This window comes from Numenius arquata, chromosome 2 (assembly GCF_964106895.1).
Source record: "Numenius arquata chromosome 2, bNumArq3.hap1.1, whole genome shotgun sequence".
Classification (NCBI taxonomy): Eukaryota; Metazoa; Chordata; class Aves; order Charadriiformes; family Scolopacidae; genus Numenius; species Numenius arquata.
In genome coordinates this window covers 240,829-263,677 of record NC_133577.1, presented here as the reverse complement: position 1 = coordinate 263,677, position 22,849 = coordinate 240,829, and the positions used below count along the sequence as shown (strand labels likewise).

Here is a 22,849-nt window from a genome sequence, read left to right as displayed (position 1 = left end):
CGGGAGCCAGCACAGGGCGGCCACCCCATGGCCTAAGCAGCACCGCGGAACGGAAGTACTTTTCCAAGAAACAAACCCGATCAGCCAAGAGCCCCGGAGCCGCAGCGAGACCAGGCTGGCAGCCGTGAGGAGAGGCGGAGGAGCGGGGCTGAGCAGTCCCTCGGGACGTGAGCCCACCTCCACCCACAGGGTGGTATCAGAGCAATGCCCACCGAGACAGGCAGGAACCCCCTGGCAAAACACAGACACCAACAAAGCACAGCCGATACTCACAGTGTATTCAACGGTACCGTGGGGCTTCTGAGAAACCATTTTTTTCTCTTTCTTTTCATTGGTTTTGTTTTGATTGTCATCTAAAGAGAAAAACAAAAAAAAAAAGAAGACTGGAGTAATTGACTTTCCAGATGTTTGCCTGCCAACATGTTCTGGCAGACATCTGCAGGATGTGCAAACTGCAGCTGTGAACGGGAACCAGAGGGCACATCAAAAATACCAATTAGGCCTTAAAATTGCATTGCAAGGCAAGCACAACTTCATCAGGTACAGCAGGTTTCGGAACTCTGCCAGAGTAACGTATCGGTGACACCGGACCAATACAGAGCTGCTCCCGTGGTCTTCTCCGTGGTTCCCACACCATCCTGCCCGAAGGAACTCCCCAACCACCCATGAGTGAGTCCAGGCTGGTTTGTGCTCCTCAGGAGACACCACCTCAGTCCCTGCAGGCTGACCGGAACCGAGTGTCACCCCCACGCAGGCAAACTGCCCACCGTGCCCTCGACCTGCCACCAAGAGTCGGGAAAGGTCTACAGGCAGCCTTCATCCTCCAGTGAGTCATCTGCTCTGGCTGGAAAGAGCAGACGAGTCCCCAGATACACTGACTCTTGCTTAGCTCTGGAACAGCACACGGGAAGCAGTTCAGAACACCTACTCCATACCACCTCGACATGCATCAGTCAGACCTCGGGGTGGAGGGGGAATAAAAATGAAGTAGCCCAGAGAGATGTATCGAGAGAGGGGAAGAGATGTTCCACCTGCTGAAGGTGACAGAGCTCACATCCGTGTGTGGATGGGAGCAGTAACAACATGCAACAGCAGCAGTTTCTCGGCAGAGCTGATGATGTTTGGCATCAGCTGAACACTTTCCTTCCAAAGCACTGTCTCTGGAAGGTGGGACGGCGACAGAGCTGACGGTGACAGCAACCGCTCTGCCGCTGTGACACCATACAACCACAAAACACCCCAGTGACACAGCCAACCTCCTCCACAGCTTTAAAATCATAAATTAAAAAAAAAAATCAAAACCTTCAGAGGAAAAAATCCCAATGAATCCATTAAACCTGAGGGGTGCTGCTAAGGCCACGTACCGAACGTGCAGCGAGGCCACGGTCCCAGACGATGCCCTACAGGAGGGGCTACAGCGCGGGGGAGAGCCCGGCAGAGCAAGCAGAGCACCACGATACGCTCCTTCTCCAGCTCCCTCACCCTCTGCCATCGCTCTTCCAGCAACCCTGCCCTGGAGGCAGCTCTCGCTGTAGTCCCAAAGGCAGCCAGAGCACGCGCCGGCGGGATGGAGTCCTGTTTCCGTCAGAGAGAACCGTGTGGAGGAGCCAAACCCCTGCAGGGGCTGTACAATCCATGCCACCGGCCACCGGGTGAACCGGGACGCTGGCTTCGTGGTGCAGTGGCTGGGTTCTGCCTCCCCGGTCCCCCCGTGCGCTGAAGGTGGGACGGCACCACCACGGGAACCGAGGAGGTGTTAATGCCAATCCCATCACGCTGCATCTTCAGGAGAAGGGCGGAGTGGGAGGAGTGAACCTCTCCCTCGTTTCAGGAAACGTGTAAAATCAGAAGTATGTAACAACAGTAAGGTTAACGAGCAGGGAGAAGGAGAATGCCAAGGAACAGGCGAGAAAATACAGCCCTACTGAAAACAGACGGGTCTGGAACAGACATTTTTCTGCCCTTATTGACACATTTATACCTAACTCGGTCTCCTAGTAGACTGTTTATATTTCATTTTGCAACGCTATGTGAAACCTTAAAAACAAGAGAGTTACCACGTGGAAAGCAGCTACTGAAGGAGCAGGAGAAAGAGGTCGATCAGTCTATCACCCGAGAGACCTTGGGGCAGGACAGAGGACTGCGCCCCCGTGAACAGCCGCCCAAGCAGAAACAACAGGGCAAGAGGCACCAGCCCAGCCCCGGGCGGCTCACACCGACACAGGAGGGGCACGGGGAGGTGACACCACCGCCACCAGCGCAGGGCGTCCCGGCGCCGGCCGTTCCCGCAGCGACAGCTCAACCTGCCCCACAGCTCCCGCACAGCCCTTCAGCCGAGCCCGGGGACGCCCCCAGCAACGCCGAGATAAACGCGGGGCCAAAGGACCGACCACCTCCCACCCCCGGGAAACAGACCCCACAGCCCGAGAGAACAGGGGCAACGGCATCCTTGGGCCAAAGTCCATTTCACTCATTCACCTCTGTCTCGCCAAACACTTCAGTGGGACGTAACTACAGAAACCTCTCCCCTGAGTGCCCCCTGCATGCATTTCCCAGGGCGGAGGAGCAGCATCCAGCGAGCTGCCCAGACCCCCCCAGTCCCCCCCAGACCATCCTGTGCCAGTGACCCCACAGTACCCCGACGGGCACATAAAGCAGTGCTTCCTCTCCTGCACTGCACGCTTGATTAATTTCACTGAGCATCCTAATTAATGTTATTTTAGCGGTGAACAAATAAATAGTCGTTATTCACCTTCTGCAAGCAATTCACGGTGCCACAACATCTTCTGTTAGTTATTTCACTTTTCCAGGCTGACCACTACCAGCAATGCTTCAGACTCCTCCGTTCCTCTGATCACACAGCCTGTCCCTCTCCTTAGCTTCCCTACTACACCCTTTTTGAGATGGAGGGAGGAAAACCAAATGCAGATTTTAAGATGCAAAAAAATGAGTGTTTCGGACACTCCAGTCCTGTGTCTCTGTGACGGATTTACCCAAAGAACCCAAACCGTGCTACCAGAGCCCAGCCAAGCACCAGGACCAAGGAGGGAAAACCTGAAGGTCGTTTACAAGACTCTGAAAGGCAATAAATTCATTATCCCTTAGAGTAACCTAATCAGAGCACTGGTAAGGAATGAAGCAAACGAGGCTTCCTGGGGTAGTTCCCTCCTCGGGGAGCGAGGCTGATACCCGAGAGGGACCGAGTACAGTAGGTGTCACTTCAGCCATTCCAAACACACCCAGAGACCTCAAGAACATGAAGCTCCCACTTGGGCTGGTAGCGGAGGGAGGAGGAAGACAAATCAGTTGATCTGAACAATTTTTTCCATTCCTGCTTTTCAGACTGAGACTGTAGTAACTCTCAGCAACCCTGTGCCGTGCAGAGCTGCGGGCAGGACGATTTCATCCTCTCCTCACAAGCACCTCTCTGCCTCCGCCCATGATCTCAAAGTGAACTGAACAGCATTCACATCCAAATTAGTACTTTTAGATAAAAAAAAATCTTTCAGCTCCTGTGAAGCGCAGATGAACACCCCCACCGGGGCCGGATCCCTGTTTTGGGACATCTCTCCCACTCTGACATTCCGGGACGCCCCAGAGCCTCGTTGGGAGAGACGCTGTCCCAGCCCCGCTCTCCCCTTCGCCGGCTGCGGCTGCAGCGGGTGCCCATCTGTAGGAAGGGGTCTGGCCGCCTGGTCAGACCTGCCCCCCGAGGGAAAGGCAGCGAGTCAGAAACAGCCCCTGCTCGGACCCGGGCAGAGCAACGGCACCCAACAGGAAACCAAAGGAGACCTTCCTACACAAAGCTTTATGCGTGACACGCAACAGGAAATCCACTGCAGATGCAAAAATCTGTGCGAGTGCTGTCCTGCGTTTCACACACACGATCCAACTGTACTTACTGCGGGGGTGCCGGTAGCCATCGGTTTGTCCTGGCCCTGGACAGTCGCTGAGAAGCACTGACACGCCGTAACAATAGAAGTGACCACCATTTCAGTGACAGGAGCTGGCTCCCACACGCTCTGGGTCGCTCCTTCCTGGTGCCATCACAACCGTGGACTCTCCTGGCCCACTTGTCACTTACCACTCGTGCCCCTTTCTCCCCACTGCCTGTTCCACCAGCCCACGCGAGATGGACTCGGGAGCACCTTCTTCACCTGAGCTACCCACAAACCAGACCCAAGTCCCACGTCACATCAACACCACCTCAGATTAACCGCTGCCTGCGGCAAACACCGCCCCTTCAGCCAAGTGCTTTGTCCTCCCTCGGAGCAAAAGCTTATGAACCCCGTTTATCAGCCGCCCAAAGGAATTCCCACAGGCGATGGCCGCCTCCTGCCGGAGGGCAGATGAAACAGCCACCCTCCGTGAAGAATGCGGCCCCCAGGGCAGCAATTACAGGGCTTATGGGTACACCTGCCAGCTTCAACCCAGGTGTGAAAACCAGCCAAGGCAAAGACCCAGCAACAGGAACTTCAGCAGGGGCTGCTGCCAGCTCCCTGGGTGCATACACAGCGAGAACCCCAAAACCGCATTACGACATCCTCCAGACCCTTTGCAATGGTATGGTCTAGTTCCCCACCGGCACGACGAGCATCAAACAAATGCACAGCGTTAAGTCAACCTTCCGCAGAAACACCAACCTGCCCAGGACAATTCACAGACTCCGCATCCAGAAGCCTCCTCCCCATCCAGAGCTTGGCTTTGCTCATACCAAAGAAACGCACAGACTCAAGACTAGAAGCTGCTCATACCATCTATCGCCACTTCTCCCAGTTTCTAGTTCAAGACCATTCAATCTACCCCAAGATCCCCGTGTTTGACAATCTGCCTCCGTTCGGGTGTCAGTAACTAACTGCTTTTATCACAAACCACAACCATAACCTTTCCCACTGCCCGTCATCGGGGACCAAAGAGAGCGGGAGCGAGAGCAGCCCCGCCACAGAGCAGGGCTGAGGGAAGGAAAACCTGGGCACCACAAAAGAAGACGTGGCACTTCACACAACCGCTAACACTACACCCGCTGCTCTCCCTCATTCGCCCTGCTGCCCCAACACCCGGCAGCTCGCCTGGGAAAGCTCTGCCCTGTCAGCCGACCAGGATGATGTCTCTTCAAACCACATGCGGTGCTGTCTCCTCAACCGGCTGGTGACTACAAGGTCACAGGTTAAAAACATGGACAAAAACCACAAAGACTCTAAAGGTACGGGACGCGTGCCCTGCTGTGGTGTACGGATATGACACCAGCATCTGCTGCGATGCTGACCCCAGCGCTTCATCACGCACATCCTCGGGAGCCACAGAACAGAGCAGCTCTGTTTATACACCCTGCCGACCCCAGGTGTGACCTGAGGAGTCGCATCACAGACCTCAGACAGACCGACGGGACACGAGGAAACGTCCGTGTGGAAAGCGGGAGCAAGAGCGTTACAGATTAAAAAAGATCTGGCTTAACTTTTTATTAATATTTAAATGCAGGTGAAAGGAGTTCTGCGTTTCAGAACACCGAGGTTAACTTCCAGCAGTGTAGGTGGAGCAGAGCATGGGAACTTGCTGAAGAGGAGAAACTGGAAGCCTGCCTTGAGGGTACCAGGCTCGAGCTCTGCAGAGTCCCCGAGAACAACCCCCTCACGCTCTCCCTGGAGACCAAAGGATTCGCAATGTGATTTCAAACGCACTGTCTCGTGCTCCTTATGAACTCCTGCCTTAAAAATATAAAAGTCTTATGAATGCAAAACCTCGTGTCTGAAACTACAAAGAGGACATTCTGCCCCTTCCCTGCGGGCAGGGATCCCCGAGAGCCACAGGGAGCAACTGCTCCACAGCTCCCTCCCCTCCTCCGGGGACGCTTCTCAGAGGCCTTCAGCGCACCTGCATTTAAATATAAGGAACCTAAGTGCTCACTTTTCCCGAAAATCCAGGCCCTGGGAATACAGCCAGCCCTGGGAATCGCAGCTGGTTCTTCCCACAGTGGGACCCGTGGGAGCTGATCAGAGCCCAGCCGTGCCGCTCCCCGCTGACCTCCGCGGAAGCCGTCACAAGGCATCGCTGCCTCACATCCCACTCTGAACCCTCGCGCCCGCCCGCCTCAGGTTCCGTCTCTGAACCCTGGCACGTACCATCAGCAACACTGCTCTGACAAACACAATCGGCCCTGGCCGACTGTTTGGGAATTAAAGGAAGGAATATAAAAATCCTGTACCGACCCTTTTTAAAGGCTTACTGAAGAAAAGCCGCGTCAGTGATCAAGAAGGTTCATCAATTATCTCTTAGGACTCCTACATGAAAAGCAGCTCCCCCAATTTAAAAGAGATTACACGTATTAAGCTAATGTTTACCTTAATTTCTAACTGTTTGAGCAGAGAGAATCACACCAGAGGATACAAATACATCAGTCCTCCTCCCAGATGCACACCAGAAAATTACTGGCAATTCAACCGCTAGCATCACATAATGAGCTAAAATTATTGCTGGTTTCTCTTTTGTTCTTAACACAGTTAAGAAAGCTCTTTATTTTTCTGTTACTGGACGCAGTTTTCATGTTCTGTCCTTTACTTTCCCACTTCGTTTCCCTCACTTCCCATTTGAAAGGTGTAGCAGTTACTGGCTATCAATGGCCAAGGTTACAATTTGGGGTTACACACCCACAAAGCTTCACCCCCATCTAACAGCAGGTGTCAAACCAGCCCGCTCGCCTTCCTTAACCAGAGGCTCTGAGGCAACTTCTTGGGCATTGATAGCCAATGCCTAAGGGTTACATACGAAACACCAAGTTTTGCTTATTTGTGTCTTTTACTTAGTTTTACAACCAACAGGAGCTTTTCCATCAGGATGAGAATTAGAAGAGGATTCCACACGTGGGGACCTAAAGCAGCATTAAGATGTTTCCATCCACATTTTCAAAATTTAAGTGCAAAGAGCGTTATTTCTGGTACTTACTGCTGAGATCAAATTCCCCCGCCTGAGGCCAAGCCGTCCCTTCTTCAGTTTGTAGTAAACACCAATTAACACTCCAGCTTCAACGGAACCTGGTGGCCTCACACGGACCACCTGGGATTTGAGATCATTTGCTCTTATTCCAAAACAAGTGAGCTGGAACCGGCGCCTTTCAGTCCTTCCTCCCCCTCCCTCGTCCCGCAGGGTTTCAGCAACCGACGCCGATACACCAGGCACCAACTGCACTTACATGTGTTATTCCAAACCCCTCGTTATTCTACGCAGACGATTACAACCGAATAAACTCCTTCCGATCCTGCTTTCATTTTATTTGACATCTTGATTTTGGAAGAAACAAACTATTTCCCTTTTCACCCCTCCTTGTATCCGCTCTCATTGTTGCTCTCTGAAGCCAATGTGAAACACAAAGGGATTTACTGAGTCAACAAAATCCTCCTGACGAGAGTGTCAGCCCTTGCACAGATCTATGAAAAGGAATGGCATTCAGAGTGACAGGCTAAGGATGTCACTGTCAGCACTGATGAATTCATAAAGGCAAACACATCCACCAGCTTCTAATGAAAGGACGTGGTGTGCGAGGAACAAACTATAGTGAGATGTGACGCTCCTTCCTCATTTCTCTTAGAAATAAAGAAGGATTCATGGTCCTGGGAAGCACGAAGAGGAGATTGTTCAGAGGCCAGGGGTCTTCATTCTGTTGGACTGAGAGACACGACCCTTCGAGGCCGGGAGCAGTTATGGCAGGCTCTCCCTTAGCCACAGAATGAAGTCTGTGTGCGTCACCGTGTCAGCACACGGAGGAGACCGTCTGCACGGCTCTGGCTACACTAATGCCGCCTTCTTGTTGCTAGAAAAACCAAGCATTTTGGCAAAGTGAAGAAAGCATTTAGAAAAAAAATTAGTAATTCCTGTATCAGATTTTCTTAAAGTTCTAGACATTAAGTCAAAGCTGGGTAATTGGAAAAAATAACCCCCAAGCCCTTGAGCCACTCAGAAAAATGGTTAACCGTAAGTAAGAGAGACTATTTTAGCCAGAGCACCTCCGAAACGCCAATAAAAGGACAACTCGGAGGGAAGAAATAATGTGGAAGAAAAAAAAAAAATAATTGAGGTATCCATAACGCATCCATAATGTTAAATACTGCAGACAGACATATATGCCTGGACAATCCCTCTCAGCCAGTTCCATATGAAAGTCCATCAACAATTACAAAATAAAGTCTTTACAGCTGTGGCAGCACCTTCCCGCTGCAGGGAACACCTTCCAGAGGGAATGGCCCAATGCACACCTCCTGCTGTAGGAAAACTGGTATTAACTAGAAACGTGTGACGCGTAATCAAAGCAACCGAGGGAACCTGCTGCTGCTCTAGAAGTCCCCTATACGGCCCCAACGCTATTTGATCATTTACAGAGAAACAGCAACGAGACATGATTTATCTCAGAGTAAATTAAGGCACCAACCACTCGACATCGCAGCTTTGCTGGCAGGCGGTATCATAGAACCACAGGATCATTCAGGTTGGAAAAGACCCTTGGGATCATCGAGTCCAACCATCTACCCTACTCTACAAAGTTTTTCCCTACACCATATCCTCCAACACCACACCTAAACGACCCTTAAACTCATCCAAGGACGGTGAATGGACATACAAGGACAGTATGTTCCTGTCAGCAGAGCAACGGACCGCAGGCCTGGTCAGCAAACCCAGGAAGCCTCCTGGAACTGCCCAGATTTGAGGAAGAGAAGGTAAAAGGGAATTTGGGCAGGGGGAGACCATGACCACCCACCCATTGACCACCCCCCAAATGACACCACCGACCCAAAAGAGATCAATGGAAGAAGAAAACAGTCTGTGTGCTAATTCCCATGGGAAGTGAAGAAATCTCCACCAGTCGTTAAAGAGAGTAACAATAACTATGAATTAATTGTTAGAACATGCAATGACCAGTGTATGAAAAGGGGAATTTTGGAAAGGAAGGTGTGCTCCCTCGGGACGGGCACCCCTTTCTGCACACCATGGAATAAGCTCGGAGGTTCTGTGATACCCCTGCTCTGTGGGGGGGCTTGCGCAGCGGGTACGGGACCCAGACTCGGGAGAAGGCTCTGGCAGGACTCAGCCAGACGGAGGGTTTGTTCTCTGCCGCAGGGGAAGGTGAACCGTTTGAACAATCCCAGTTGGGGGGGCTGCTGCGGGCGCAGGGAGAGCTGGGGAAACCGCTGGGGACGCCGGTGGGGGTGGCAGTGTCCGGGCAGCCGCAGGTCCCCCCCGCGGGGGGCGAAGGCAGGCGTGGGACACGCCGAGTGACACCGCACAACCAAGGGCTCCTCCGACGGGACTTTGAGATACTGCACGAGTTTCACAGTCCGCCATTCCCCAGCCCTCCGCAGACTTTCAGTTCCCCAAGGTTCATGCTCCAGCCGGGTGAAAGGCTTTGCTCAGGAGCCGCCGGTGGCTGGAGTTCAAACAGCAGCCGGGATTCTCTCTCCGTGGATCCCGTCTGCCGGGTCTGTGCTCGGCCCGGCACCAAGTGCTGGCATTTCTCAGCAGAAGTTGTGCGTTTCCGCAGAACCCGCAGGCTTTGCACACCCCTAGGACACCCACCCCTGCACCGATGCCCCTCCGCACGGAACGTGGGAACGCTTCCCAAGCAAACCTCAGAGAGCCCCGCGTCTGCACGGCCGGCCGGAGCCAGCCAGGGACACCCCGGGGAGTCTGCGTTCCCCTCGGCAGCGGGAGGGAGCAGCGTCCCCCTTCTCCCCCGTCCCCACCACAAGCACCAGCTGCCGCTGCCGTGTTTCCCACAGCAAACACAAGAAACAACATGGAGTTTATATTTTGCTGTGATTGGGATTTTTTAAACTAGTGTACTTGCGAAACAGAGAGTTCACAGCTTCATTCAGTAACAATTCTCCAGCGTTCCTTCTACAGATTTTATTTCAAGGTGAGAACTTCAAACAAAGAGCTGCAAGTTTTCATTTAGCTCCCAGGTTATTGATCTCATCGGGTTTAAGCCTGCCCAAAATCCCAGCCTGGTCAATAAATCACTGTAAACTCCTGAGCTTGCCAGGAAACGCCATTCCAAGGTTTATCTTCTTCCTGGTAAGGCCTGTGTTGCCTCAGGAAAGAGAAGCTCCGGGTGAGGACTAGTCTGTATCTGCCACCAGCACACACCACCTGCACTGCCGGCTCCTGCCCCGCTCCCGAGGAGAATTCCTGCTCCCGAGCAGCCGGCCACCCCGCACACTGCCCGCACAGAGCTCTGCTCCCGGGACATCGACGCTCTGCTGCTGCCTGCCTCCTCCCTAGAAAAGGGTTCCTTCCAAATGGAACCAGAGCGCTCTGAATCTAGAGCATCACTCCTACAGAATGCCAAGAGAAAATGCAGAGAAGTATTTCATAAATCATAGCTAAAATCACTTAAGTGTCTCTAACACATTGCAATCCAGAACTGCAAGCACATGTGTATATGACTCATCTCGTATTTATGCACAAATTGATTTTTTTCTGAATCTAAAAAAGAGATTTATGATTAACTGAGGTACTGATACAGTAGGGGAGGAAGCGTTCAAGCATGCAAGCCCTTTGTTTAAAAACACAGTTAATTTGCTTACTTGTTCACACTTCAACAAACAAAATGAATATGAATTAAGACTGAAGTCTTAAATAGTATACAACAATTTATGAAACAACTCCACCAAAAAACCTCAACCCCAATGCCATAAAACACTGCAGATAAATCTTAAAATAATACTAAAATAAAATGCAATAATCAACTTAACTGTTGCCTATAACAACACCGAGTGTTAGAACTGAGAAATGAGAAATAAGTGTTTTTTTAAGAACTGTAACATTAAAGTTAGAAGCAGATGATATGCAGAACTAGGTAATTTTGTTTGCTTTTACAGGAAGGGTATCCAAAGTCACTTATCCTTTTAAGGAAGGCCTATAGAACACGAGACAAGTACATTAACAAGCCATACCAAAACAAACATATTTCAAACCACTGTAGCATTACCGCAACTCACCTGTACTATAGTATCTTTTAAGTTCCGTGCGCCTGATGTCTTTCAGCTGACTGTACTTCTTCTTTTTCTTTTCTTTGTCTGGAGCAGTTTCCTTTTCCCCAGCAATTTTACAGTTGTCTTCAGAGGAACTGATTTGCTCCAAAATAACTTTACTTTCATCATCTTTCTCAGGAGGTGTTTTGGAAACAGGAGACCCAGGGGACTTGGCAGAGCCGGTCTCGGTGTTTGGCTTGGCTTGCCTTTTCTTTTTCAAACTGCATAAAGAAAAGACCCACAACATTAAGACGAAGCCAACCTCTACAGACAAGTTAACTCACTAGCTAACCTGATTTTGAAAAAAAATTAATTTAATATCAGAATTCCTTATAACTCTGTAAAACCCACACACTTTGCATCAGTAATTTGGTAACTGAGATTATCCTACAGCATCCTTTTCAATCCTATCAGCATCTCAAGGATATCTCCTCAGGAATAACAAAAAAGGTGATAACGTTTTTACTGTTGTTCACTGAGGAGGAGGAACAGGGAAAAAGAAACAAAACACACTGAAAAGTCGTTTTGTTTTAAACCATCATACGACTAAATGCAGAAACAAGATACTGAATCATGCTTCCAAGATGAAGCTTGGGATAAAAATCAAGCTTCAGATCCCAATGTATTATAATGCAACACCGAACAGAACAATTTCACAGTCAACTGCTCCTGCGTCGTAAGGCTACTTGTTTTGATATAAACTTGTTATTTCCTTCCATGTGGTCCAAGGTCATCTCCCCGTGTCCACCCCTGCCCCCCACGGCTGTTCTCCCGGTACAGCCCACACCACCGGCACCCAGGTGTCCCCCACCCACGGGGCCGCGCTCGGCTGTGCGGGAACATTTCCCTTCCCAGAGACATCTTAACCAGCTGCCTAGAAACATTCCAACTCAGCACTACAGCAACAGGGGTATTTTCTTCTTACAAGGCTCCTTAAAGCCCAGCTCAAGTGGGAGAGATGCTTCAGGAATCCTAATGCAGAATTTTCTGCTAAATCACCACCGTTAGCAGTGACTTTGCCGAGCGCGCCACTGAAATACCCTCCGTGAAGAGTCCCGGACACACACCACACACAACGGCAAACTCATGGAATGATCCTCCCCTCTAGTCCATTAACTTCTTAGTTCCAGGGTACCCGAGGGAGGGAGCGGTACATTAAACCTGTTGATGCTAAAACCTTTGTTACGTGCACAGGGAGAACTATGCACAGAACATACAGACAATCAACGAGTCACTACCCATGGGAAACAGTTACATGATCTCACGGCAGCAGTTTACACAAGGGAAAATTTAATGTGTTAAGTTATTAATATAATGCAGGAATTTCAAAGATTCTTCCTTCCACGTTTTATATTTAGATGCTATCAATATATTTTTTTAGGCTACAAGATAAAAACAAATACACAGAACATTTGAGAGTTACAGTAAGACATTTCAGGCTACACACCTTTTTTTTTTTTTTTTAAAATAAAACATTAAAACCAGTTCCTAAGCTTAGAATATCCAGCTTGAGACTGAGAAGGGGCAGCTTCTCAGACCACGTGTGACCAACGCTTTCCAGTGAAACATTTCAAAAGACTGTCTACCACAAGCTGTGTCTACCACACACGCGCGTGTATGTATGTCTGAAACGCTTCCCAAATCCGACACCGAGATGCCCGTTGTGCAGCCCCCTCGCTCAGAGCCCCTGGTCTGTACCCCGGGCAGCGGCAGTGTGGGCTCTGCACAGCAACAGGGACTCCGTGCGTGGGGAACTTCACAGGTCAGGTCCTGACTACACACAAAAATAATCCTCAGGGATTTAGAAAAGATAATCACAGAATCTTCATGGTTGGAAGGGACCTTTGAGATCATCGAGTCCAACCACAAAAAAAAACAAACCAAACCAAACAAAAACAAACAAACAAACAAAAAAAACCCCCACAAACAGACACAACCCAACAATCTCGGGCACTAGAGCACGCCCTGAAGAGCCTTGTCTACACGCTCCTTAAATCCCTCCAGGGATGGCGACTCCACCACCTCCCTGGGCAGGCTGTTCCAGTGCCTGACCACTCTCTCAGGAAAGTAATTCTTCCTAATACCTAATCTAAACCTCCCCTGCCCCAACTTCAGACCATTTCCTCTGCTCCTGTCATTATTCCCTTGGGAGAAGAGGCCAACACCCACCTCTCTACACCCTCCTTTCAGGGAGTTGTAGAGGGCAATGAGGTCCCCCCTCAGCCTCCTCTTCTCCAAACTGAACATGCCCAGTTCCCTCAGCCTCTCCTCATAGGACTTGTTCTCCAGACCCCTCTAGACCACTCACCCCAAAAGTCAGTACACCCATAGAACAAATGAAATGTTTTGTTTAGACTAATGAGAATTTGCATATGCAAAGGAAGGCTATTTCTCACTAACCAGCCGCAGTCCTGATCCAAGGCTGCTGCAGCAACCCCAGAGCATCCCAGTCCCAGTGCACGGTGTCTGTGCCCAGCCCCGGCACACAGCCCTGCACCCAGACACTGTTCCCTTACCCCCGCCATACCCAATTCCAGCGTCAGCCAGACACGCTCCTGACCCTTCACTGCAGGGACCCAACCACCTCCTGCCCCTCTGCCTGCCACGGGGGGGGCACCCCGACCAGCAGCCCCAGCAGAAGAGAGCTGGTACCCACTGCCAGCCCCATGTCGGCTCACGCCGCATCCCGGGCTCCTGCCCTCCTGTTCCCACTCTGTTTGTTCTGATCACAACTCTGCCAAGAAAGCTTTCCCTAGTATAAACGTGGTATCTCAAACCAACAAAAAAACCTGCTGATGGATACACAGAACCCCTTCTTGGAGGGGAAAAAACAAGAATAAAGAGAAAAACCTCTCTAGAGGTCAACAGTCCTTGTGACAATACTGACAGCTTCTATCAGTATTTTCCTTAAAACATCCTCATTTGAACTAGAGTTTCAAAGTTGCCCAGGCAACTCTAAAAATAAAGAGCTAAAGCAGAAGTGGTCCTTTGGTGCCAGAGGAGAGCAGAAACCACCGCCTGCACCGAGTGACTGCACCGGGACTGACTGATGCTTCCCCCCACAGGATTTAATCTTTGATCCGACCCCCACATTCTCCAGCCCACCGAGAGCCCCCAGCACAACCCCCTGCTGCTGCTGCTGGGGCCACTGCACTTCTCAGGCGAGAGTGATAAAGAATCTGGGCGCTCCACCTTTTCTACTCCATCCTCACAGCCGGTTCCCAGGGGGTGCCCAGCCCGCTGCCCCCCACGGCTCCACTTCAGGGCAGGGACCCCCCAGCTCGCCAAGCCGCAGCCTTGGCACCAGGAAAACATACCGGATGGGGACCAAGCATCGGTGACATTCATCCTGGGACTGGGAGGGACCGCAGCTCCACCTTGGGTACGATCTCTGCTCGGGAGATGCTGCTTTTACAGAGCCTGGCCAAAACGACCCTCCACTCCACTCACTCTTGAAAAACCTCAACTATAATATCCCAAGGAACCAAAACAAGCCTTAAACAGCATTTAAACCGTAACACCGACAACTCACTATGCTTTTTGACTTTACGTGCCCGCTCTTGGCGAAGCAAATGCCAAGTCCTACACACACAGGGCAATTCATGGCTAACGCCCAGTGGCACAGTGCCCCGGGGACCGGGCTGCAGAGAGCAGCGCTGGAGGGGTTACTGCAGCCAAACAACGCTCCATCCCCCGGGGGCACCCCTCAGCCCCCCCTCGCCCCTCTCTCCCACAGACCCGGGCACCCACAGCACCCCCACCCCAAACCCACCACCTCCTGAAGAAGTAGGGGGCTGCAGGTCTCGCCAGCCCTTCTCCCCCAGCCCAGGCGTTTGCTACCTCTCACGGCAAGACTTGCCAGGGAAGATGGATTTAAGAACACCGTTTGTCAAATTATTTCCTTTTTCAACTACTTTGTAGGATTTCCCGTGGTTCTGTTCAGTTTTAAAGCCGAGTAAAACCAACATTCAGTCTTGTCCTAATGGTTATGAGGGCAAAAGGGACAAAATAAAAAATAATAAAAATAAAAAGGCCAAATAACTAAATGGATGAAACCCCTCAGCCGGAGCAGCGTCAGGTTTTGCCTTTCGGGCCCAACCGTCTGCATCTCTCCCAGTGCCCGCACAGGTGTTACCGCAGGAGGCGGCTGGGTTTCGGCAGGGCAGCCAAGGGTACGTTGTGTTTCCCCAGGAATGCTGCTGGGGAGGGAAGAGGGAGAGAAGGGAGGGCAGGAGACACAGACTGCTTATCTGCAAAAACACCCCGGTCTGAGGAAAGTCTTACACATCTGTAATTTCACTTCGACGCCAGATAACGTGTTTTAAGCTAATTGGTTCTGACAGGCGAAACATTTCTTCTGAATTTATACCGAGGCATCCTTTTACAGCTCCTCAACGTGTTTTCTGAGCGACAACTGATAAGGCGTTCTCCAAGTCTGTCCAAACACAGAGTTCTCCAGTGAGAGCTCTGCAGTGGAAGCTCCCGTTCTGTCACTGCACGGCGGGTGGCGGGGGCCCTTCCACCGAGCCCCACCAGAGTCAGAGGAACTGGCTCTCCATGGGCACGGAGACCCGGCTGCAGAGACCTTGGGGCACCCCCCGGCAGAGGACAGCGAGCAGAGACCCTCTGACGCCCCTGGGCCGCTCTCCTCCCCTTTCATAAAGACTACCGACCTGGAACGGGCACCCCTGCAGAGCGGGCAGGAAAACACACAGGCTCAGCAGAGCTCGCTTCATCCAATTTGCAACCGGCTGCTGAACAGCTCGGGCACCCACTGGCAGGAAAGGAGCCAGGAAAGGTTTCAAGAAATGGCCTCCTCCATCTTCCAGACCCAAGCACATTTGACTGCCTAAAAAAGAAAAATAAATCTGCATCTTTAGAATAAACCAGCCCAAATTTCCCATGACACTAACAAGGGGGGTGGTCAGTGTAAGAAGAAAACTGAGTGGGGAGAGGAGGGGTGATGGGATCTGCACAGCGTTCACCAGGAGACGACAAGCAGGGTCTTTGCCCAGCCAAGCTGCGCAACTCGGACGCTGAGAAAATAGAGACATGGAAATCTGACAGTCATTTTTTTCTAGAAATTCCATTTGGTTTTCGTTAATGCTTACTCAACAGAGATGCCTAACAAACAACTTAATATGACCTCGTTTGATACAGAATAATTAATCACAGAGCACTTGGTCTGCATCACAGGATGTTTAAAAAATTCATAGGATAATAGGGCATGATTTTTATGATGTATTAGATTAATAAAAAAAAAATCACACAACATGGACAACTCTCGCTTTAGAAACAAAAGCATCTAACAAAGTGGCCCTCCAAAGATATAAAAAAAAGAAAGGGGAAGGGAGAAGAAATCTTCATTTTATCTTGAAACTGACACAGTTTTCCTTTTGGGAAATTTTCCACAATGTGCATCCTCTAAAATGTGCCTTGCTATCTGGCACACAACCAGCTTAACATCCTGCACAGCACAAACAGATCATCTTTTACAAACGCTGGGGTTTAATCCATTTATGCATATATGCAATAAGATTAACACTCTAAAACACTTCAAACATCTTAATCTGTTTTGTTCCCATTTGTTAATTTACTTTGTATGCAAAATGACACACACCCCAATTATTTCATTCAGGTTAAATCACTTACACCTAAATTTACATCGCTGCACTCAATATAATACGTACTAATTTCTCTGTAGGCACATCACCCACCTCCCCTTGGCCCCACAGGTGCCAGCCCCGGCACGGCTCTGCTCCATCCCACCTGATGAACCTGACCTGATGGAACCTGCTCCTGTCCCACCTGGTGGAACCTGACCAAGAAGCCACCTCAGACCACATAAATTATGAGTGTTGGCCGAGCCAAAGGAAGCCAGGCTGCTTGCCAGACCCTACAGCTTCACTCCTGACCTCCCTCAGCGTGGCCACGGTCACTTCACAACAGGAACAAACACAAAACCATCTGTCCTCAGAGAGAAAACTTCCTAAAACCAAGGAGCACCCACCCTGCAGGAAAGCAGGCTCCACGGACACTGGCCGTTCCAGGCTGGCGCCCATCCTGGTTTGGACACGAGCGAGCCACGGGGCCGGATGTTTGCTATTACAACACACTATTACAGCAAAAATAAGGGATGGAACAGATTTCTGTATGACAGATTTAACAATTAACTGCAGAGGGAAAAAACCTATGAAGAGAAGGTAACTCAGAAGCAGTTACCAAGGCCAACAGCGTGGCTGCAGACACCGAAAGGTGCCCACGCTCTGGTCATTCCAAGGACAAACAGCAACTACAGAAAGCTCTGGTATGAGCAGCACAGGTCACAGCTGGGAATTTCCACGCCGACTGGAACTCCAGTTACTGATTGACAGCCGGGTCTGACGCAGGGTCAGTCGGGAGCCGCGCTGCGGAGCCGGGCTGGTCCCGGAGCCAACGCTGCAGGGACACGGGGTCTGTCCCTTCTCTCCCCGACGCTGCCCGCAGCTCACAGACACGGCTCGCTGCCGCTCCATCAGCTGCAACGGGGAGGGACGGCTTTCTAGTAAAGCTGTTCTGGAATTTTAAAGACATTGTAATCTTCTGATGGAAAAAAGGTCTTTGGTTAAATGAAAATACGTTATTTTTCCCCCAGTCTTCTGACTGGTATCAGGGAATTTTAAATATCCCACTTAAGCTCTCTTATGTTTATTTTAGGGGGGGGGGGGAAATAATCAGAATTTCCCAGGGTAAAACTCGAGAGTTTTGAGCTGTCATAAAGTTTTTATTTTCCTAAATTTAAGAATACAGTGTTCCCACACAGCTTAATAAACTTCCTATTTTCAAAGGCAAAAAAGTATCCCCTTCTTTTCCGTTTACCTAGCAAAAGAGAGGATGATGTATTCAGCATTCCATTACCACGGCAACAGTTTAATGAAACCGTTTCCATAGGGAAAGGATTTTGGAAAGCTGTTGTTTGATTTAGAGATTATCGATTTAGAGATCTATTTAATTCCTTCTCTTCTAACCTTGGTTGTAAGTGCCAAACACTACTTTCAGGACGACACCAGAATGACCCAAACGCCTGGGGAGCGGGCAGCCGGAGCTCCCGGCACAGGGATGCTGAGCACCTCCTGCAAACCCCTGCCCGCTCAGAACACACTCACAGCAAGAAGCACCGGGACACAAGCGGAAAAAGGCTCCATTTAAAGCATTTCAGAGTCATTGCTACAAACAAATCTCAACCAACCCACCAGGTACCTCGGTTCTATGTTTGCATTCTTTGTCCCCAAACAACCTGTAACCTCTTCCACGTGTTCAGCAGCTTCATCAGCTCCTGAACAGGGCTCCCACTGACACCCAGCCCAGAAGAGGAAATGCCCAAGTGCTCTGAAGATCCCCTTAGATGGATTAAAGTTCTAAAAAGCACCCAGCAATGCTGATAAAGGAAGGAGGAGCAGGGAAAAGAGGAATCTTTAACTTCAGCGTTTGGAATAATGGCCGATACTGTCTCGGACAATGGGTAGTTCAGAGGCGAGAATGATAATCCCCCTCCTCCCAGAGGAGTGTTTGCGTCAGTGCTTCCATACACAATAATATGGCACCACCTTCTTCATGCTATGGGCAAAAGGTCGTTACCCGTAAGTGGACAGGTGACAAGGGAGGGCAGGGCTGTCTACACGGGACAGTCACAGGCCAGGCACGGACCAGTGCAACTGCTCGTGCACATACACATACGCCTCATGCTAACGTGAGCATTTGCCACGGCGTGGTACCCTCCAGCAGCCCCACCACTACACCAGTGCAGTGGGTCCTCCGTTATGTTTACACTGGTAAGAGAGAAAGTGTGTGTTAATTACAAAGTCTTAAAATTTCTCTGCGGTTTTTAAAAGCATAAATAATATTTGATATATTTTTGACTGAAAAATAGTTTGGATTTTTTCATTTACTCTTCAGCTGAAACTTTTAACATGTGATCAGATGGTTTATGGTTGGAAGGGGAAGGACGATCACTGCAGGGGAAAAACAATGGCACAAAGTAGATCTGGCCCTCTGTCAGCAGGACGGAAGGGGCGACAGCAGGACACAGGGGGTTCTGCTCCACCTCCACGCTCTCTGCAAGTCCCGGAGGTCCCGCGGCACTTCAGGCAGACACTGAATGAGAATGACACGCTGGGGAAACCAGAAAGTTTCTACAGCTCTGGTCCTACAAGCAACTTCCACCATTCTGTTAAAGCTGACAGCGTGAGTCTTCATCTGCGTAAAATCACTTGAACGCACCAGTTCACGAGCCCAGAGTCATATGCTCTAGTTTTCTCTAGTTTTAAGACACTCTGTGGGATTGCGAAAAAAAAAAAAACAACCACAGTGGTTTTGGCAGCATTTGTAACACAAAACGCTTCTATAACAACAGAAACCCTCTGGGCCTCAGGCAGGCAGAACCGCTACACCCAGCGCCCGCTGCGCTCCGGGGGGAGAGAGGAACCTCATCCTCTTAACAGACATTGAACATACAGATACATTTTCTGCTTAAGGAGACTGGATTTTTAAAGATTGATTGAAGCATGCGATTAACACCTTGAAGCCATGTACTTATAGAAGTATTACTGAAAGCAAAAATCAGCAGCCGACAGAAATGCACCGTTCTGTCAAAACCATCAAATACAGTCTGACCTCAGTTTACCCGTGATTGGCTGGATGTCAGGCTTACGCCTACTGAAATAAAAACAGCCACTCCAGAAAATCAGTGGCAGAAACCTGGAGTTACTATCAGTTTATTAAGTTATATATATATATAAATTATACAAGAGAAGTTCTCCGTGCCAGAGACTCTGTCCCACAGGAAAACACCCAGTGCATTAAGACACCCTGGGCAGTGATCTATGGCTCATTTACATTACAAAGGTTCTCCAGCATAAGGACAATTCTCTCCCTCCTCCCCAAATTCCTAACTAGCCCTGGGGCTCTCCTGGGGATTCTCCCACACCCATGACAGTAGGGATGCCCCAGGCCCCAGTGGAACAGGAGGAGAGCCATGGAGCACAGCTAGGGGCCGTGCCTGAACCCCAGCCCGTGCCAGGGACGCTCCTGCCCCAGGCTACGGCGCAGGGCAGGGAACCCACCACAAACCCACCCCCGGCGTCAGGGGGGCAGGAGCGGGACGGGGTGGGAGAAACCCCTTCCGAACCCAGCCGGGAGCTGTGTTAGTGCCGAGGGCAGGAGAGCTCACCGTCCTGGCACTGCGGGAACGGCCACACAGCCCTGGCTGCGGCCACGGGGAAGGGAGGGCAGGAACACAACACACATCACAGCTAGTGAACGGCAGCTCTTATCCACGCCGCACAGATCCTACGTCTAAAGGCAAAGCTGTAACTATTCACCTTCTAAAAAGGAGGCTTAAGTAAGTTTCTTTTTCGCAGTTTCTTTCTAAAGGCTGGCAAGAGACACCCAAAGGTCGCTCTGGGCGAAGCAAGGAGGAGGTCAGCGAGCGCTCCAGCCTGACGCCTTCCCTGCGCGGCCACGGCTGAGGATTCTGACACTGCTGGCCTGAAGATTAAACAAACAGAAACTCTTCTGTCGGTACATTCCGTGATATATCAACAACATCATGAAACCCTGCCTTTCTTCTCCTTCCTAAAAAGAGTCCCCTTCCACAGAGCCCACCCCGTTACCCAGTCCCGCTTCCCGTGCGGGGGAAGGGAAGGGAAGGGGTGCGGAGATCCACCGCGCTTCCCCTCTTACGCAAGCTCTGCATCTCCACAAATAGCATTTCTGGTACTGGAACACTTTGAAGAACTCTGAAGAAAGCCTCAGGGCCCCACCAGATACCTCCACTAACTCCGTCATCCTGTAACAAAATTCTTCCTCGGTCCTAAGTGGCTCTGCTGTTCCCGAGAATGAAAGCACTGGAAAGAACTGAGGCAGAAACCACTGCCTCGTTTCTGCTTCCCAGAGGTGGGAATTCACGTTGGGAATAATCCTGTGACTCACAGCTGAGAGGAGGACGGTAATTCACGCTCTGCTGCTGACTCTCATCCGGCATCGCATAATTACAAGGCTGCTAACATGAAAGCTCAGAGTCCAGAAAGCAGCAGCAGCGCGAGATGAGGAAACAGTTCCCACGACAGGCAGCTTTTCCCCTGCACTGCAGCTCTCAGAAAAAGCAGGTTCCGTTTTCCCTCCAACCCTCATTCTCCAGGTCCACATCTATGACAAAAAGAAAACTTTCATATTTTTTATATATACAACAGTAAGTTTATGAGCAATGAAGAGCCAGTGTCTCTCAAGCACCCGAAGGACCTGACCAGCCTCCCCAGCTCTACTCAAAAGCTCCTGGTGCTGCTGTCTGAGAAATTCTAGACATTCTTCAGTGTCTGAGAACTGCAAGGGTTGCAAAGGCCAGCCGAAACACTGACCTACGCTGCACCAGGCAGAAAGGCTGCTGAAAGCATCGAAACCCCTCCACTTTAAGTAACTGGAAGGCAAATCGCAATACTGTGTGTTTCAGAAAATATTTTATGGCTTTTCTCAGCATCCAACACGGTAAATCACCTACCCGCACATAACACCCCTAAATAACAGAGCAAATCAGATCCATTGCAGCCCATAAATCAGAAGCAGTGATACCTTCAGCCTTTTCCTGGAAAATAAAATGCCTCAGGCAATACATGTCGTTGGCCAAAACAATGCGAGTAAAAGGCAATACTGCCTTTAGTGTCAATAACAGCAGTATGAGGTAATGTTTACATGTCTGGAAGCAGAGCTAAGAAATTTCCATTATACAGATGAGCTGAAATGATGTATTATTTCCTAGAGTCATTTAAAAAAATGTAAGCATCTCCAGGATCTTGGCTTGACTATTCTTCACACCCAAGATAAACCTCAGCGATGGTTTGTTTTAAAAACAATGTGTGGAAACTTTTCCTTCTAAAAACAAAAAATAAATTATGAGTGCTACAGGAAACCTGAATCAACAGCAACACTCGGGCTCCGCAGAGCACGAACAATGGCAAGGAGACGACTGCTGGAGAACCAGGGATCTGAGCAGCACCCAGCACTTGAAGCCTGTCGCCTGGATGTAAGGACTCTGGCCAACAAGAAGAGCACCCAACAGAAAAATCTCTGACAGTCTCAGGTGCAGGAGGTGCCCTCAGAAAGCTCGTCTGTGCATCTGTTCCTGGGCTGGGCTTCCCTCCTCCCCAGCCACCGGCATCCTCTCCTGCCACACGCTCCCTCTGCGCCCACTGCACTTTGCTCATTTCATCCTCCTCCTGTGTCTTTAACAGCCACAGGGATAAAGAACATGAGACGTACAAATACTGACTATGGGGATAAAACAGAATAAAGCCAGAAAAATTCCAAATGAGATGCTTATAAACCTGTCAGTCTGTAATATGCAAAAGACTGACCAAAGGAGTGCCCGGAGTGCGACAGCCCATGAATGAGGGTAACATGACCAATGTAAATTCAATAAACTCAAAAGCACCAAATCCCAGCGAGAATATTTTCCCCTAATACAGCACTTCATCTTTGACTTTAGAAATCTGGCTCTCAGTGGCGACCAAAAAAAGACTGAGAAATAAAATTCATAATTCCCCTGGAAACTATTAAAAAATGATTCAATGTAAGTCTCAGTTGTACAGTTCATCTCACCATCACATACGGCATTCTTCACATTAAGGTCACCACAACTTGGAGACATAACTATTCATAAAATTCATGTAAGCACCTCCATCAACTTGTTGAAAAGCAGTATTTTATTCACATAAAGCACTACTTATTTGTTATTCTCTGCTAAGGAGGCAGTAGAGATCTAATTGACACAGAGCATAGATAGATCGTACAAAGCATGG

At 50.0% G+C, this 22,849-nt stretch overlaps 1 protein-coding gene across 3 annotated transcripts in view; it reads right to left on the bottom strand.

The window, feature by feature from the left end:
* The window catches only part of NCOA7 (nuclear receptor coactivator 7), a 66,348-nt gene that overhangs the window by 21,523 nt on the left and 21,976 nt on the right, over positions 1-22,849 (bottom strand). For all 3 annotated transcript variants that reach the window (XM_074165405.1, XM_074165419.1, XM_074165413.1), the window contains 2 exons: positions 10,986-11,239; positions 274-353 (listed from right to left, as the gene is read on the bottom strand). In XM_074165405.1, the coding sequence (XP_074021506.1) occupies positions 274-353; positions 10,986-11,239 (334 nt within the window). The remainder of the gene's footprint in view (positions 1-273; positions 354-10,985; positions 11,240-22,849) is intronic.